The following is an 18253-nucleotide window of genomic DNA, read 5'->3' on the forward strand; positions in this document are numbered from 1 at the left end:
TTTTTTTTACACAGAGTTTCATAATCTGAATTCAATTATTAAAAAAAAGTTTTTTAATCACATATTCTCAAATACAATACATTTCAAATTCAATATAGAAAAGTTCAATATAGAATGAACATCTTGACCAGGCAAAACCAATGGAGTAACGAGCCACTCGATCTAACTTTCACCCAATCATACGTCATGCTGCAGATCATGTGACGCTCAGGTAGCGGCACACTGATTGCGTCGAGCATGTGAATCGCCGTGCCTGTGCCACTACCTGAGCATCATGTGATCTTTGGCTGCTCCTTACTCCATTGGTTTTGCTCAGTCAAGATGTCCGTGCTATATTGAATTTTTTTATATTGAATTTGAAACACATTGTATTTGAGTATATTGAGTTAGAAAACTTATTTTTTTAAATAATTGAATTCAGATTATGAAACCCTAAGTGTAAAAAAACAGAAATTCAAATATTCAAGAAAAATTCAAATATTAAAACAAAATTCTAATTACAAAATACAAGTATTGAAAAAAATTCTTCCGAAATACAACTATTCAATATCGGATGACACAAGATTTACTTCCATACATGGCTGACAGCCAAACAGATGAGTTTCTTCCTATAAAGAACTGCACATCCATTGTATGGAAGTGATCTGGCTTTTCCTCAAATGACAAAACGCAAATAACAGTAATTTTCAAAATGACCAGCCCCCTGTTCTGTAAACCTGGAGGATTATTGGAAATGGGCATTTCTTCATTCATATTTTGTTCTGTGGTTTGTTTTTTACTTTTCATGTTTATTTAAAACTACCTATAGTTTAGTTTTTATGTTCAACAGTGCACTTAATCAGAGTATTGTTGTTTATATTTTAATATGTTTATGTTCTTGGCAGATGTTGCAAAATTGCACAAACTATTTAAATTTTAAAAGTTCTGGAAGGTTCTTTGGGCAAAATTGTCTGTTTTATTTTTTTCTTTTAGGGCTGTGTTTTACAGAGAGAATTTGTTTGGTTCCACTGTTCAAAAACTTGCAAATTAGTCTCAAACATCAATGTAAAGAATCGTGATAAAATCGAGATCTTGATTTTATTTTTTAAAAATCATGGTATGATATTTTTGCCGTTTGACCCACCCCTACCTCATACTCAATTCAGAATAGTTTATAAATCTGAACCAGTGCCATAACTGACACATACTTCACACAGTAGATCTGGAGCAACGATTAACAGGTCAATTGAAAGGATATTAATTGGAGCCTATTTTGATAATTAATTAATGAATATTGGCAGCAGACCTAAACGTGAGAATATGAAGCTTGTTTTTTTTTTTTGTTTTTTTTGTTTTTTTAATCTTTAATCTTATATTTGCAAAGAAAAGTCTATTTTTGCATTTATATACAGATGTAACAATCAGCTTAAATAATTAACTGATTAGGGTTTAGATCTTTGTGATGGAGCTATAACCTTTGACCTCTGAGGAAGATGACGCATGTCGGACTACAACTACAAAGTCCAAAAGCAGCAGTTTTATCCTCCATGACCATCAGAGTCACTCTAATACTTGTACATGTACCATCATGATGGATAATCCACACACTTTTAGTTTCATTCTGGTTTCCAGAAGTTTGGTTAAAACTTCAGTGTATTTTTTAACACTTAAAGACCCAAACATCCACCACTGACCAGAACCATGTATTGATATGAACTGTTCAATACCTGTTGATCCACTAATCCTATCAATATATGTCAATAATTGGTGTAAAATGCAGTTGTACCTCAATTATTCATAGGATAAAATGTACAAAATCTTGTAAAATGAGAATAAAATGAGCAAAATACTTGAAAAATTAGGAAAAAATGAAAAAAAAAAAAACCTTGAAATGTGGCAAGTGAACATATCCTTCGAAAGCCAAAAGAAAATGAGCAAAATACTAGAAAATTTAATAAAGTTCATCATTTCATTCCATCCAGAACCCTGCATTTATTCTGTTAACCCTCAAAAACCTAAACCATCTGCTGATCTAAACTGTTTAATACCTGTTGATCCACTAATCCTATCAATACATGTCAATAATTGGTGTAAAATACAGTTCTTCATCTTTTCATGGTCATCAGATATGACCCATTTGGACGTTCAGAGGCTCCGTAGTTACCGTGGAAACACTGTCATCTTCTACAACATTGATTCACCAGTAAAACCCATGGAGTTGGATCAATGACAGTGGATGGACACACTGGGTTTATGTTCAGTTAATGACAGATTGGACTGAAAAAGTCAGTTTTTCCTTCTTTTTTTCTATTTTAATATAATAACCTTTGAATTTACTCTGAGCTTTAATGAATATCTACATGATCAGTGAATTAAAAATAGGAAAATACAGGATTTACACTGAAAAAATGCAAAATACAGAGGATAAAAAAAAAAGATTTGAAACTTGTGACAAAAATAGTTATGGATCTTTAAGGGTTAATATATAGGGTTTAGATATATTTTTTGTTGTATTGATAAGCAACTTTAACACCCAATAATGTTTCCCCTATTAATAAAGTACTCTGATTCTGATAAACCACTGTAATTACCTCCGCCAAGGAGGTTATGTTTTTGCCAGGGTTTGTTTGTTTGTCTGTTTGTTTGTTTGTCTGTCCGTTAGTGTGCAACATAACTCAAAAAGTTATGGACAGATTTGGATGAAATTTTCAGGGTTTGTTGGAAATGGGATAAGGAAGAAATGATTAAATTTTGGTGGTGATCAGGGGTGGGGGGGCCCACGGGGGGGGGCCACTGATCAGCCTTGGCGGAGGTCTGCGCTCTCAGAGTGCTTCTAGTTTCATGTCATTTTCAGGTGTCATGACCAGATATGTGTATTGAAGTGTGTGAAACTAGAGCAGTAAAGAGTTGATTGGTTCAGTTAGATCCCAACCCTTCCACCGGTGTCCAAGCCCCTCTACCGTGGGGCCTGATCTGGCCTCTTTCCATCCCAGTCCAGTCGTCTAATTGGCTTTACACATCCTTCCCATTCCTTCTGACTGATAAAACCTCTATGTGTTTATTTTTGGACACTCGCAGTAGCTGTAATCACTGAAAAACTACAGTCGTATGTGGTTACGTAGCAACTAAGAGCTACTTGAAGCTCCCTCTCCACCTCCATTACTAAGACTCACACTCTCCCTCACATCCCCCTTTTCCTTAACGCTGGGCTCTTTGTGGCTAAAGCCGCTAGCGCCCATTGAGAGCGCTGCTGACGTCAGGTAGCGCAGGGCGCCTTTGTGCAGCGCTGCCTGAATGAGGGTCGGTGGGGGGGTTGTCACATCAGTTTAGGAGAGCAAATGAGCAAGGAACAGACAGAAGGAAAGCGTGGAACGGGAACAGAGAATCGAGCTGTGGGACCGCGGCAAGCTCGCATTCATTATGTGAATACTGAGATATTACACCGGGGTGTCAAACATACGGTCCGCGGACCCAAACCAACTGCCATAGGGTCCAATCTGACCAGTGGAATGAATCTGTGAAATGCAAAAATTATACTGAAGACTTAAACGCTTTAGGCGCCAGAGTTTTTAAAAAAAAATTATTATTATTCCAACGTGATATGACTCGTGTAAATTTGCACGCCACTTTTAATTGGTATGGTATCTGTACACATTATAAGCTTTCCGTATGTATGTTCACAGCGTTATTAGTAGGGCTGTGTATTGGCAAGAATCTAGCAATACGATACAAATCACAATACTAGGATCATGATACGATATATCATGATACTGTTAAAAAGGCAAATTTTTATTGGTTTTGTTTCTTTTTTTAAATGATTATTTCCTGGAAGAATTGAATTACACCAGAAATATGTACAAATACTAAACACATTTTTATTTGATCACAACAGGATCTAATGCTATATCACAAAATGTTCCTGTGTTAAAATTTAAATTATGTTTTACAGACATTACAGTTTAAGATCCTGTTCAAATGTTCATATTCTATTCATTCAGAACTAACATCAGAACATTATTTTTGTGCGATACCAACAAAGAAACTAACATTATTTAATAAAAGTGTTAAATAATGATAAATAAAATATAAACAAAAAAGAAAAACAAAACAAAAATGAACCCCCACAATATCTGCATTTGAATAAATACCTAAAAATATCGATACAGTACTTTTTAATATCGGTACAGAATTGTGAAATGAAATATCGCAATATATTGCAGAACCGATATTTTCTTACACCCCTAGTTATTACCCCCCCGTCCAACCTGAATTGATGCGTCAAATACCACGCACTGAGGGTTAGGGTTACATGAACCGGAGATCTTGAAATAAATTGACACGCAATCAAATGGCATTGAATAACACGCGAAAAATCAAAAATGCGTAGGTGTAGCAAGCCAAATGCCATAAGAACTGGCGTGACATACAACACCATTTATTGAGATCACTCAGATTTTTCAATTTTCATATCCAGGTTTCAAAAAGCTGTCCATTTCGTTCAGTTATGTTGCTTGTCACAATATTGAAACTGACACTTAAAGTGTTAACGTCAGCACATCTGGACAAATTACTTTCAATAAACTACGCTAATCCAGGGGTGTCAAACATATGTCCTGTGGGCCAAAACTGGCCACCAAAGAGTCCAATCCAGCCTATGGGATGAATTTGTAAAATGCAAAAATGACACTGAAGATATTAACAATCAAAGGTGTTAAAATCATGTTAGTTCAGGGTCCACAAACCAATATGATCAAAAGTGGATCAGAACCAGTAAAATACTATCATAATAACCTATAAATAATGACAACTGCAAATTTTTATATTTGTTTTATCGTAAAAAAGTTAAATTCGATAAAAATGTTTACATTTACAAACTATCCTTTCACAAAAAATCTGAATAATCTGAATAGGAACATGAAATGTCTTAAGAGAAATAAGGTTTTTTTATTCTGCCTGTTACTAAATGCTAAGCTGAGGCATAATATTGTTAGAATTACTAATATTTTCTTAAGAAATTTCAGGTTGTTCATGTTATTCACATTTTTAAAGGATAGTTTGTAGATGGAAACATTTTCATTACTTAATTTTACTTTTTTCACAGTTATTTTTTTATTGGTCCGCCCCACTTCAGATCATATTGGACTGAACTAAAGTGAGTCTGACACCCCTGCATTACACAGACGTGTCCAGCCCAGGTCCAGGTCCAGACCCAGGCCTCGAATCGGACCCAGACCCTCAGACGTGCACCTCCAGCTGGGTCCGTCCTGTGGCTGCTAACAGCCGTGCAGGCGGCTGTCAGAGAGGAAGTTATTGACCGTCCTTCCTGGCCTTTGTTTGCATTAACACTGGGTTGTTTGGAAGTTTGACGGCCTTGTGTAAGGACGAGTCATGAGAGAGCAGGCGCGATTGATGAGCTTTATGTGCAGACAGAGCTCTATTGTGATCTATGCAGCACAGCTTCCGTCAGGGCTTTCTGCTCGCCCTGCAGCCTCCTGAAACAAAGGCAGCCATGTTTTTACAGAGTGGTTGTTTAGGCCTTGTTTTTCTGACCTCCACACTGACCCACTCCACTGGTTGCATTTGTACTGGCTCACATAAACGCTAATTGTATGTTAATGGGCTGTGATGTACAGTGGCGTTGCTGGGGGGTGGGGTGACTTTGGATCATTACACAACCAGTGTCATTTTATTGTTGTCTGTCTTTATACACTGAACCAGTCCAGAGGTCGTTGTATTTACGGCGGCTGTAAATCATTACGTCTTGAGTAGAAACACTTCCTCGTCCACAGGAGAGAGTTTGACGATGGGTGGAGACGCTCAGATGTGACCGAATCGGACAAGGTTCATCCTCTGGACATGAAGGTTTTATAGACTGTAACTGTGTGGAATTAACTAAAGCAAAGTCTAAAACCCCTTCAGATCTACAAGATGAGACTCTTGAAGGTGTTGGTGGTGATCCAGGAGATCAGGGGTGTCAAACATACAGCCCCTGGGCCAAAACCGGCCACCAAAGGGTCGAATCCAGCCCGTTAAAACGGTCCAATCCAGCCCGTTAAAAGGTTCAAACCAGCCTGCCAAAGGGTCCAATCCAGCCTGCCAAAGGGTCCAATCCAGCCCGCCAAAGGGTCTAAACAAGCCCGCCAAAGGGTCTAAACAAGCCCACCAAAGGGTCCAATCCAGCCCGCCAAAGGGTCCAATCCAGCCCGCCAAAGGGTCCAATCCAGCCCACGGGATGAATGTGCAAAGTACAAAATTTACACTGAAGATATTACCAATTCAAGGTGTTGAACTGGTTTTAGTTCAAGTTCCACATTCAGTCCAATTGTGATCTGATGCAAAATAATAATATAATGAATGTACTGAGGTAATGACTCCAAATTTTCTTATTGGTTTAGTGTAGAAAAAAAATTACATAATATTACATTATGCCTATACAGACAACTCCAAATATTTCTCTTTGTTTTAGTGCAAAAAATAACATTAAGTTATCAAAATATTTACATTTATATACTATCCTTTAACAATAAAATGTGAATAACCTGAACAAATAAGAACAACGTGCAATGTTTAAAGAAAGTTAAATGTAATTTTACCAATATTCTGCCTATTATTAAATGTTTTGTGCCTTTGTAGTCTGTATAAATGATTAGTTGAGGCATAATATTGTTAAAAATTGCACTTATTTTTCTTAAGAAATTTCAGTTTTTTTCAGTTTATTCACTTCTTTTTTGTTTGTATAGTTTGTAAATGTAAACATTTTCTTTCTTTCTTTGTATGTTAATTTTTTTTGCACTAAAACAAAGAGAAAATATGGAGTTGTCATTATTTATAGGTTACTTTATTATTATTTTACTGGTCCAGCCCGGTTGAGATCAAATTGGGCTCAAAATGGAACCTGAAAGAAAATGAGTTTGATGCCCTTGTAGTAGACGGTGTGAGATTTTCTCAATATTTATCAGTTGTCTCTGTGGAAATCACTTCATTGTGTCAATACAGACCAGAAATGCAGATAAATAAGTCACTATTACCTTTGTCACGTTTTACAAGTTACATCCAGCCACAGAAAGTCTGAAAAGCAGGTTCTGCAGAGGATCGTTTGGATAGACGTGGGGCAGGTTTTCAGAACGTTGCAGACCAGAGTTCATCAAGTTTTTACAAATTGCAGCTCATCTCATAGTAAATTTTTCATCTAAACTTGACTTACAGGGTTAACAGGAGTGTACATTTGCAGAGTGGCATGGATTGTCTTGTTAAAATCATCAACTGTTAGGAATGGGAGGTAACGTTAATGTTAAAAATGTAACTTCAGCAAATTACTTCCATTGAGGAGGTTCTTTGTGTAGCTCAGTAGTCCCTTTTCCATTGGACATCTGCGCAAAACTTTACCCATATTTACTAAATGTAAAAAAAAAACCAATAAAAAAAGAACAGAAGTGTGTAATGTTGGTTTATCCATTCAATCCCAAATGTGCTGATTAGTTTCTTTCTTCTGGCAGATGTCAGTAGAAGTCATTCCATAGACATGAACATAAATCTGCTGTTTTGAATCTAGAATGCTCGTTCCCCCTCTATCTCCTACTAAATTCTAAACTGATGTGGTTTCCTGGTGTGTCCACACATACACGTTTGGGTTCAACTCTTCTTCTTCTCTTGTTCTAACATCCATCAATATCTGTTTTTTTTGTTTGTTTTTTTTTGTTCACATGACTGTAGTTGCGCAAAAAGGTCTTTCCGTTGCAGTTTTGCACGATATACCAATTTCGCTTTCCCTAAAAAACCACCTCTTGCAACAACAAAAACTTTTCACCAAAAAACAAGAATTTGGGCGAAATTTCCTAACTATGGAGCTAAAAAGACTCTCACTGTTATGTTGGTAATTTAGTGGACAATATGGATTCTTAGCAATTAAACAGATCAATCCACTGGGAGTAAAAATAAAAACCTGTTCTTATTTGTTTTAATGACTCCTTTAAATTGAATGGATATGACCACGAGACTAAGAATCAGCAGTTCCAAACCTTTTCAGACAGAAATAAAAAAATAAAACACTTTGTCATGAATTGTCACAACATCTAGATATCTTCTGCCTCAGGAAAAACTTTTGCTAGAATGTCGGAGCTTTGTGATGGGTAAGAAGAAATAGTTCCTCATGATCAGTGTGGCAGTGGTAAGGCTCCCTGTGCCAAACTAAACAGCTCACTTTAACTGAAAAAAACATGACGATTCTTATTTTTAGCAATGAAAACATAATTCAGAAAATTACATCGACATGTGACAGAACATCAGACTAACTACAGCAATACAGGCGATTCTGTATGTGATTTTATGTCCAAAATTCAACTTGATCACTTCAAATATTAAATTCTGCCAATATTTGTTTTTTGTAACAGAGGTGGACTGGTGGTGGATTCTTAAAAGCTGATACAATAAGAACTATTTGGAAGAAAAAAGGAATTATGTAGAAAACATTTATGAAATTAAAATTGTTGCTAGACTGTCGGAACACTGTGATGGATATAATTGTATTAATTTAATTCCACCTCATAACCACGTAATTATAATTACACACGACAATATTTTTGCACTTATTTATGTGTATTTTTTTATTTATATTGATAATATATTGTCTAGTACATATTGTACAAATTGCTGTTCTAATTGTGTTTTAATATGTATATTGGGTAAATATATATATATATATATATATATATATATATATATATATATATATATATATATATATATGTGTGTATACACACACACACAGGGCGGGGAAGCAAAATTTACAATATTTTGAGGCAGGGATTGAAAGACAGTGTATGACCAATTAGTTTATTGAAAGTCATGAGAATTTATTTGCCACAAGAAAATTTACATAATAGAAAATGTTTTTATTCTATGTGTCCTCCTTCTTTCTCAATAAGTGCCTTCACACGCTTCCTGAAACTTGCGCAAGCGTTCCTCAAATATTCGGGTGACAACTTCTCCCATTCTTCTTTAATAGTATCTTTCAGACTGTCTCGTAATAGTTTTGCTCATAGTCATTCTCTTCTTTACATTATAAATAGTCTTTATGGACACTCCAACTATTTTTGAAATCTCCTTTGGTGTGACGAGTGCATTCAGCAAATCACACACTCTTTGACATTTGCTTTCCTGATTACTCATATGGGCAAAAGTTTCTGAAAAGGTATGGATAATAGTGTTAGGTATGATTATGACATCAATATATGTTTGGTTTCAAAACAATTGACGTACTGCCTGCTGAGAAAAAACAACTAAATGTTCATTGTAAATTTTGCTTCCCCACCCTGTATTTAGAGCTATATGTTTCTATATTTAGCTATATGTTTCTATATTTAGAGCTTTACATATATATATATATATATATATATATATATATATATATATATATATATATATTTATTTATTTATTTATTTATTTTTCTGCAGTATTGATAATTTCTGTCCTGCTATGTGCACAAAGCAGCTGTCGCATAGGAATTTCCCCTGGGATAAATAAAGTATTTCGATTCAGATACAAAAATAATGCCAAATACTGTTTCTAAAGCTGAAACATGAGTTTAAATGCTAATGTGCACAAACATCACTGTTATTTAGCTTCATTTTTTATGTTATTTTCATCTTTTTTGACATGGCCAAGTTGGGAAAGTCAGCTGAAAATAAGTGAATGAATGAATACTTGTGTGATGTCACTACTCAGGTGCTGCTGTGGGCGAGGCCATACAGATGACAGACTAATTACTGAAACACTAACAGTGGAGATAATGATAAAATGCAAGACATCAGTTGTGACCACGGTCCAACCCATAAGACAAACTCAGTGAGGCGGCGTTTGAGTCAAAGGTCGTTTACCGTTCAGGGAGTCGTCTCTGGTTTCGAGGCTTGGCCATTTCCTGTTTGTTCATTGGTTTGAATCGCCGTCCATGAACAGGCTGAAGGTGTGAGATATGAAGTGGTTTGTTTGCACTTGGCCCCACCCACAGGAGCCGTGTCGGCATCACGGCCGTTAGCGTCTCTGGCTCCAGGCAAACAGAGCAGATTTCATGGTCGCCATGGAGACGGCTAGTTGCATCACAGACTGGTCTTTGCCCCCTCTGCAGTCACATGTGGAACGTGACAGGACGCTTTCAGATGCTGTGACATCATCAGATGCTCGATGATGAACGGTCATTTAGTCAGAGTTGAGTCAGCGGTGACGGTTCGTGTTCGAGTCTGAACAAGGACGACGGACACAGATGGAACCGTTCACACCGACTGTCAGAGATTCAGAGGTCAAAGGGTCACGGTTTAGTCAGGGTCTGAATCTGCAACAACAGAAACACAGGCTCGAGACGTGAAGGAGACGCTGTTTTAACCCTTTAGGCGCCGGAGCTTTTAGGAAAATATATTCCATTTTGATAACATTTCTAAAAGCTGGACCTTGGAAGTGGTTCGAGATAAAGTCACTGACTGTAAATGACAAAAATATTAGCAATGGACACTGATCCCATGACTCGATGCTTTATAAGCTTTCCTTGTGTATAGTCACACTGTTATCAGCCCCCTGTCCAACCTGAATCGATGCATCAAGAACCGGAGATTTTAAGGTAAACTGACACGCAGTGAAATGGTACTGAATAACACACAAAAGGTCAAAAATGCATAGGTATAGCACGCCAAATGCCATAAGAACTGGCGTGACAAACAACACCGTTTCATGAGATCAGTCTCACCGAAAGTGGCACGATTTGGTGAAAAAAATCTAATTACAATTATTCTGAGAAATATTTCGATGTGAGTCATTTTGCTTTTTTGTGTTGATTAATCAGTTCCTAATTAAATGTTTTTATGTAGAAATATGCAAACTTAAACATGTAAAACCAATGTAAAAACTAAAAAAAAATAAAAATCTATTAGAAAACACAGAAAACTCAGTCGGTGTATCTGTTGGTAATTGGATTTTCTTTTCAGAAACCAAAAAAAAAAACAAAAAAAAAACCACTAGTGGTTAATTGATTTTCATTTAAAAATAGAAGAATTAAAATTTAATTTCAAGGCATTTTTCTTTTTCAGTGTCAAAACATGTTAACCAAATTTTTGTCTTTCTAATAACAAAAAAGAAAGTTACTGCCTGACAGAAATGGAAAAAACGGATCATAAACGCCTGTTTTTAAATTTTCTGAGACCAGATAATGTCATTTTGAAGGAAAAAGCGCTAATGCCTCGGTCACAAAGATTCTTACAAATGATAGGTTTGTACGAATCTTCCAGTTCATACAAAATCTGGAGTTCGTGGACATTCCTGGAGGGAGTATGTCTGCGATGTCCAGATTTCATACAAACCCATCGTTCATAGGAATCTTTGTGACCGAGGCATTAGCGCTATGTCCTTGAAAATGACAACATCCGGACTCAGAACCAGGCATTTTTTGTTTGTTTTTTCCATTTCTGTCAGGTAGTAACTTTATTTATTACAAAGAGAAAACAAAAATCAGTTTTTTAAATTTGCTTTATCTGTTTTGACACTGAAAAAGAAAAACGCCTAGAAATTCAATTTTAATTCTTCTATTTTAAAGCAAAAGTCAAATTAACCACTAATATTTCTTTTGTTTCTAAAAAGAAAATCCAATTACCAACACATCCACTGACCAAACTCTCACTTCCTTTTTATGTAAAAATCTCAGTCTTCTCTTCTACGTCTGCATTAAAACGACCTTTACTCTTCTATCTGGACCTTTAAAGTTCAGAATAAATTGCACCTCCGTAGTTCAACCCAGAGCGTGGTTTTCCATCTGGGAGTTGCTCTGTACAGCGGTGTCCTGTGATTGGTCAGGGGCCCGTTCATGGACCACAATCCTTTGCTCTGAAACAGTAGGTTAACAACAGGCCTAAAGCTCTGCCTCTCAGCCCTAGTGGGTAAAAAGGATTAAACCCTCAGACACAGGCCTGTCAAAACTAAACAAAACCAGCTTTCACAGTCAACCGCCACCAATCAGGAGTGGCCTCAGAGGCTGATGCCACAGCTGGGGGCATGGCTTCATCTGCCGGGTGCAGAGTCCGGAGCCTCGGGTGGAGTCCGGATTCTAATCAGATCGGTTTTCCGGCTTTGACTATTTATGAATGAATGAAAAAACTAATGTTCAGAGTGAGAACCAGAAAAAAATAGAGGTTTTTAAAACGTGTGAACATCATGAACTGTGTAAATGAATGGAGTTTGAGGAAAAGTTCAACCCGATATCAATCAGTCAAAAATAAACTTTTGCTTTAGTTTTTTTTTCCACTCAACACTTGAGACACAGACATTGGATATTTTTATAGTTGAACGATAAATCAATAATCCAAAATCAGTCAGCATAATGAACAGTAAAACTCCTGTGCTGTAAATGTGTTAATTCCGAAACTGATCAACGCTCACATGATGTTTTATGTTTGTTTGTCTTGGTTTTCATGTTGTATTGTTGTAAATTAACTTAAGTGTGCATCTATTAACATCAATCAGGGGTCAAATCAGGGTTAGTTTGTTATTGTCAGAATATTTTTTACACTTTTTCCATGTGAAACTGAAGCCGTGAAGACTTTTTAACACAATCCTGCAGAATGTGGTGTTGTGTCACTGTGGGTATTTTTTAAATATGTGATTTCAGATTAAAAGCAACAAACACATTAAGTGACTAAAGCAGTGGTGTAGAGGTAAAACTTCTGGTCCTGTGTAAATCTGGTGCTTCAGAACAGAACTACACTTCTGATTAGAGCTGTTTTTATTCACATTTTACAACAGAGATGCATCTTAAACTCTGCTTTGTCATCAGTGTGTTAAGGAACAGGTGGATTTTAAAGCAGGATGTTGTGAGATGAGCTGATTTCATGTCTACAATGCAGGTTTTTATGTGTGTTTTCACCAGTGCTCATGTGTTTTTATCATAATTAACATCCAACGCTCTAAGGCTACGTTCACACTACAGGGGTTAATGCTCAGTTCAGGTTTTTTTTTGTTTGTTTTTTGTTTTTACCGAAATCTGACTTTTTCCATGATTGTTGTCATTCTGATGTAAATGTGATGCCATCAGACTTGTGTGGACAGTCTACGTCCTGAAGTGACATCACATCCATCACACTGTGTTTATCAAGTAAATATGGATCTTTCTGGGTTCCGTCACATTTCAGTGATGTAAAAATCAGATGAAATGTGACATGAGCGCTCAGACTGAAGTCACATTGAGCCTGGTTACAGAACCATAAAAATCCAATAACTGTTAGTAATCAAATAATTGAAATAAACCCAGGGTTTGTTTGTTTTTTTGGTTGTTTTTTTTTTACAGAGTTTGTACGTACGTAGTGGCATAAAATCAGACTTCCTGTTATTGCCGTCAACTCACGTTGTTTACTTTTGTTCATATTTTCATTGTGTTATTCAACTTTTGTTTGATTTTGTTCATTTTTTAAAATATTTTACTCAATTTTTGTTCGGTTTTACTTTAAGACTAGTGATGATACAATCAAACTTCCTGTTATCGACAAATTTATTTTGTAATTAAAATTTTCTACAATTTTAATGGTTCTTCCACATGTTCAGATGTAACAGAACTAAATAAATCAGATTAACCTGTATACATGCAGGAGGACACGGGAGTACTGCGGACAAATCCAGATGGTAATCTGATTTCTCAGTCAGATTATTGCTGTTATCTGACAAAACAGATCAGATTATGGTGTTCATATGATCAATAATAATCTAATAACCCCACAAATCAGACAATGATGAGAGTATTGGTGTGGATGTAAACAGGCTTATTGTAAAGCATCAGATATGAAGCCGATTTAGGAACACATATGAAAGTGTTCTGGGTCTGATGTAGAAGAAATCAGATTTGTGGTGTTCAGACGGAGCCCTCCGAAAGAAATCCAATAATGGACTGAAACCAGGGTTTTCAATTGTTGTATTTCTGAGGTGCATGTAAATGCATCACAGTTGATTACAGTTATGTGATTATTAACAGTTATTGGATTTTTATGGTCATGTGAACAGGCTCAGCGTCATAAAAAGTCAGACTTGAGCCCCATTTACCTGCAGTGTGAACGAGTCCGTTGTGTTGAATGTGAGGTTCATGATGTGACTAAACGTCGTCCTGTTCTGTCCTCATCTCCTCAGGTCACAGAACTGAATGAAGCACTATCCAACGAGGAGAGGAACCTGCTCTCTGTGGCCTATAAGAACGTGGTGGGGGCGCGGCGTTCATCCTGGCGCGTCATCTCCAGCATCGAGCAGAAGACGTCAGCTGATGGCAACGAGAAGAAGATCGAGATGGTCCGGGCCTACCGGGAAAAGATCGAGAAGGAGCTGGAGGCCGTTTGCCAGGACGTGCTCAACCTCCTCGACAACTTCCTGATCAAGAACTGCAACGAAACGCAGCACGAGAGCAAAGTGTTCTACCTGAAGATGAAGGGCGACTACTACCGCTACCTGGCCGAGGTGGCCACGGGTGAGAAGAGAGCCGCGGTGGTGGAGTCGTCCGAGAAGTCCTACAACGAGGCCCACGAGATCAGCAAGGAGCACATGCAGCCCACCCACCCCATCCGCCTGGGCCTGGCTCTCAACTACTCCGTCTTCTATTACGAGATCCAGAACGCCCCTGAGCAGGCGTGCCACCTGGCCAAGACCGCCTTCGACGACGCCATCGCCGAGCTGGACACCCTCAATGAGGACTCCTACAAAGACTCCACTCTGATCATGCAGCTGCTACGAGACAACTTGACGCTGTGGACGAGCGACCAGCAGGATGATGAGGGAGGAGAGGGCAACAACTAGAGTCCAAAACCTCATTCTCTGCCAAAACTACACAACACGCGCGCTCACAAATGATGACAAAATAATAAGAATAGTAAAAAAAAGACAAAAAAAAAACAACAAAAAAAAATGTTCTTAGAAATTTTAAAAAAGGGGGGGGGCCGGTGGATCTTCGGCTGAACGTTTAGCTAGCCGATGGTACTAACGCGGCTGCTGTTCTTTATTTTTCCACAAATTAAACGTGAAAAAAGCAGGAGGGAATTTAGTTTGAGATTAAAAAAACAAACAAACCTAACATTAAAGAATGAAACCCCCTCCTCGATAGCCTCTGCAGCATTTGCCAAAATACCACTTAGATGCAAGAGGTATGTCATTCATCTCAGTGTGACTATTGGTGACGATACCTTCACACTGGCAGAGACTGGTCTTATCGCGCAAATGAAGCCGAGCTGTCTTATTGTATTCGACGAGGGGGGCGGAGCATTCGGAAATCCAGTTTGACGCTTGAGCAACAAGAAAATTAGAGTAACCTTGAATGTCGTGGCCTCGAGGACAGACCGGGTGAGAGCGGAGGGGTTTTACCGAGATGGAGGCGGGGTTTTAGAGGCGTCACACTTCATCGTGTAACTTCAAAAACCGACGTGGCATCTTTAGTCGCACCACACTACGACCGTCGAGTGAACAGCAGGTTGTCTCTGTTATTGAAGATAACATAAAAATGTTTTTGTTTGCTTTGTGTCAGGTATGTGTCCAGCTCAGTCACACAGTCATACTGTAACTAAAATACCAATTCATGAAGTAAACTTAGTGCAGCTTGTCCCTCTCATGTGCTGATGTGCTTTATTAAATAAATTAACTGTTTTTGGACACCTAATTCTTATTGTCAGTATTGTCGTTACTATAACAACTTATATTGGCTCCTGTTTGTAGAGAATGATTTGATTCACACAAATAGAGAAGTGACACTAATGGGGAAGCTCTAAAAACATGGTGATTATTATAATAATAATAATAATGATACTAATAATTAGACGACAGCTGAGTCCACCCTAACTGCTGAGTGATCTTCATAACAATCAGAACCACAGACTCGATTGGTGAACTCGGCAGAAGCACATGTTCAGTGGAAGACTTAAAAACGCAGATTTGAGGTTTGTGGATTTACTTTGTCTTCAGTTTCTTATTGGTCAAGAGATGCACTTGCCTATTAAACTGTTTCTTCAGTGTAAGATGATAACTGCTCCAATATTCTCCATAATACAATATTGTGCATGCTGGTGATGTATTTATACAGTAGCTTCAATTTATTAACTTATACTGTAGATGTTATGTATTCATATGAACATGGAATTAATAGACCTTAATTGGATTCTTTTCTATTTATTTCTTTTTATTGCGATTGTTAGCTAAACCTTATTTTAATCTGTGTTTTCTTTACTCCATTTGCTGACGTACGCTATACCAAAACAGTGATTGTTAACAATAAATTGATCTGTTACAGACATCACTATGGTGACATGCAGTTCTTGACGAGGGTGACGCTAAATAACAGAAAGGCTTTCGCAGTTTGATGTTGAATACGTGAGCAGAATCACTGGAGGAAAAGTGTAGAAATAGAGCGTTATCCGAGTAATGCCCAAGATATGGACGTTACAGTAAATCTGTAATAGATCAGATCTGTCAGATACGGTAAAGAGCACTTTTACAGAACCAGGAATTAGGTTTGGTGACAGATGAAAGCAATGAATTAAATAATAAAATACTGCAGTAAAGAATTAACAGATTATTGCAATATATAAAGTGATATAAATGGAAGAATACAGTGACTCAGAATATAGAATAAATAGTAAATTGAAATAGAATAAAGTGAATATTTAAACGAAAACAACTGCTTTAAATCAAATGTACTTAACTTTACGATTTAACGGTTTGCATTAACTTAAACATTTGCCTTAAAATACACCGTTAGTGTATTTTTAGTAATTTTATGTTTTCTACAATTTATTAAACTTCCATCTTGTACAGCTGCTTTTGTAAAAACAAGCGAACAGTTTTATGTTTTTTTCTTAAATACTCAAAAATTCTGATTAATTTACAGTTTTACTCTACTGAAGCTGCTTCCTGACTGTGTAATGAAGACCCGCCCCCACAGCTAGACCCCGCCCTCAAGGGTCACATGACTACAGATAGTTCACTGCTTTGCTGAGCAGTTGTGAATGGACACAGAGGCTCTATTTTCTCTGGGTTTTATTCTCAGTTATAGGTCATTTTAGTCCAAACTAGTGAAAAAGAGTTGAACAGTGAAGAAAATGCAAATTATAACAGAAACACTGATGTTAAAATAATCCTGTTGCAAGTTTTTATTTAATTTAAGGAACAGGTGTAAATTTAGAACTGAAATGGAGTGAGCTGTTCAATATCATTGATTTTTGTTTATATTTTTTTCCATTTTACTCCGTTTGAGAAGGATTAAGGTGTGAAATCCTTGGTTTACCCGACATCCACATGATCCACAGTGGTTTAAATTTTTATCACTGATGGACTTTGGTTGTCTTTTTTTTTTTTTTTTTCTTCAACTGAACATCATATCAGTCTGTTCTTATCATGAACACAGTAATCAGTTACTTACAGATGGACACAGGTGACGTCTTCAGGACCAAAAAAACAGAATCCAACAGTGAATATGGAGCTGAATATCAAACTAAACTGTAGAAATGGGGCTGATTATAGGTGCAGTTTGTTCTGATTCTTCCATTTGAGCAGGTGAATATTATCTATCTATCTATCACTATTGGAGAATGCCTGTCTGTCTCTAGTTCGAAGACTGAAATAAGTTCATGTAAAACAGGGGTGGGTAATTCATTTTCTTACGGGGCCACATGAGAAACTTTGACAGTTGTTAAGGGTCAGACCAGTCCACCTGCAGTTCTGCTCAATATATATCTGTATAAAAACAGTAAATGAAACAATACAATGAATCAATGAAAATGTGGAGCCCAGAATACAACTATTTAACGAATATTCACAAAAACAAAATGTACAAAACCAGCTCCACATGAAAAACAATAAATGCATTCGGCTTTGTTCATTTGCATATCTCAGTTTTTTTTTTTTAAACTTCTGACTTCAGTGAAGAAACACACAGAAGTCTGTGTCTTGTTAAAAACTCTCCATTCTAAATCAGTCTTTCTTTTTTTGACGTTAGCTGACATCGTCATCGGCTGAAACTGAACAACAAACCAATCAGTTCATTTGCCGTATGCCAAGTACGGAAAGTATGTGTGAAAAACATTTAATTTAGCTGATCCTTCCAAATAAAACCAGTGTCTTTGAATTGGTTTCATCCACAATGATATATACTTGCACTGACTTTTAATTTGGCACTGACCTCATACGGGCCAGTCAGGGTCAGCTATAGGGCCGCATTTGGCCTATGGGCTGTACAACGCCCCGGTCTGATGTAAAACAACCACTTATTTAACCCAG

General features: G+C 37.1%; 1 protein-coding gene across 1 annotated transcript in view; it reads left to right on the forward strand.

Annotated features, from left to right (window-relative positions):
- Positions 1-16271, forward strand: part of ywhag1 (3-monooxygenase/tryptophan 5-monooxygenase activation protein, gamma polypeptide 1) — a 28006-nt gene extending 11735 nt beyond the window's left edge. Inside the window, exon 2 of the mRNA XM_030153210.1 lies at positions 14132-16271. Coding sequence (XP_030009070.1) covers positions 14132-14788 — 657 coding nt within the window. The 3' untranslated portion in view covers positions 14789-16271. The remainder of the gene's footprint in view (positions 1-14131) is intronic.
- The last annotated feature ends 1982 nt before the right edge of the window (positions 16272-18253 follow it).

The sequence above is a fragment of the Sphaeramia orbicularis genome, chromosome 14 (assembly GCF_902148855.1).
Source record: "Sphaeramia orbicularis chromosome 14, fSphaOr1.1, whole genome shotgun sequence".
Taxonomy (NCBI): domain Eukaryota; kingdom Metazoa; phylum Chordata; class Actinopteri; order Kurtiformes; family Apogonidae; genus Sphaeramia; species Sphaeramia orbicularis.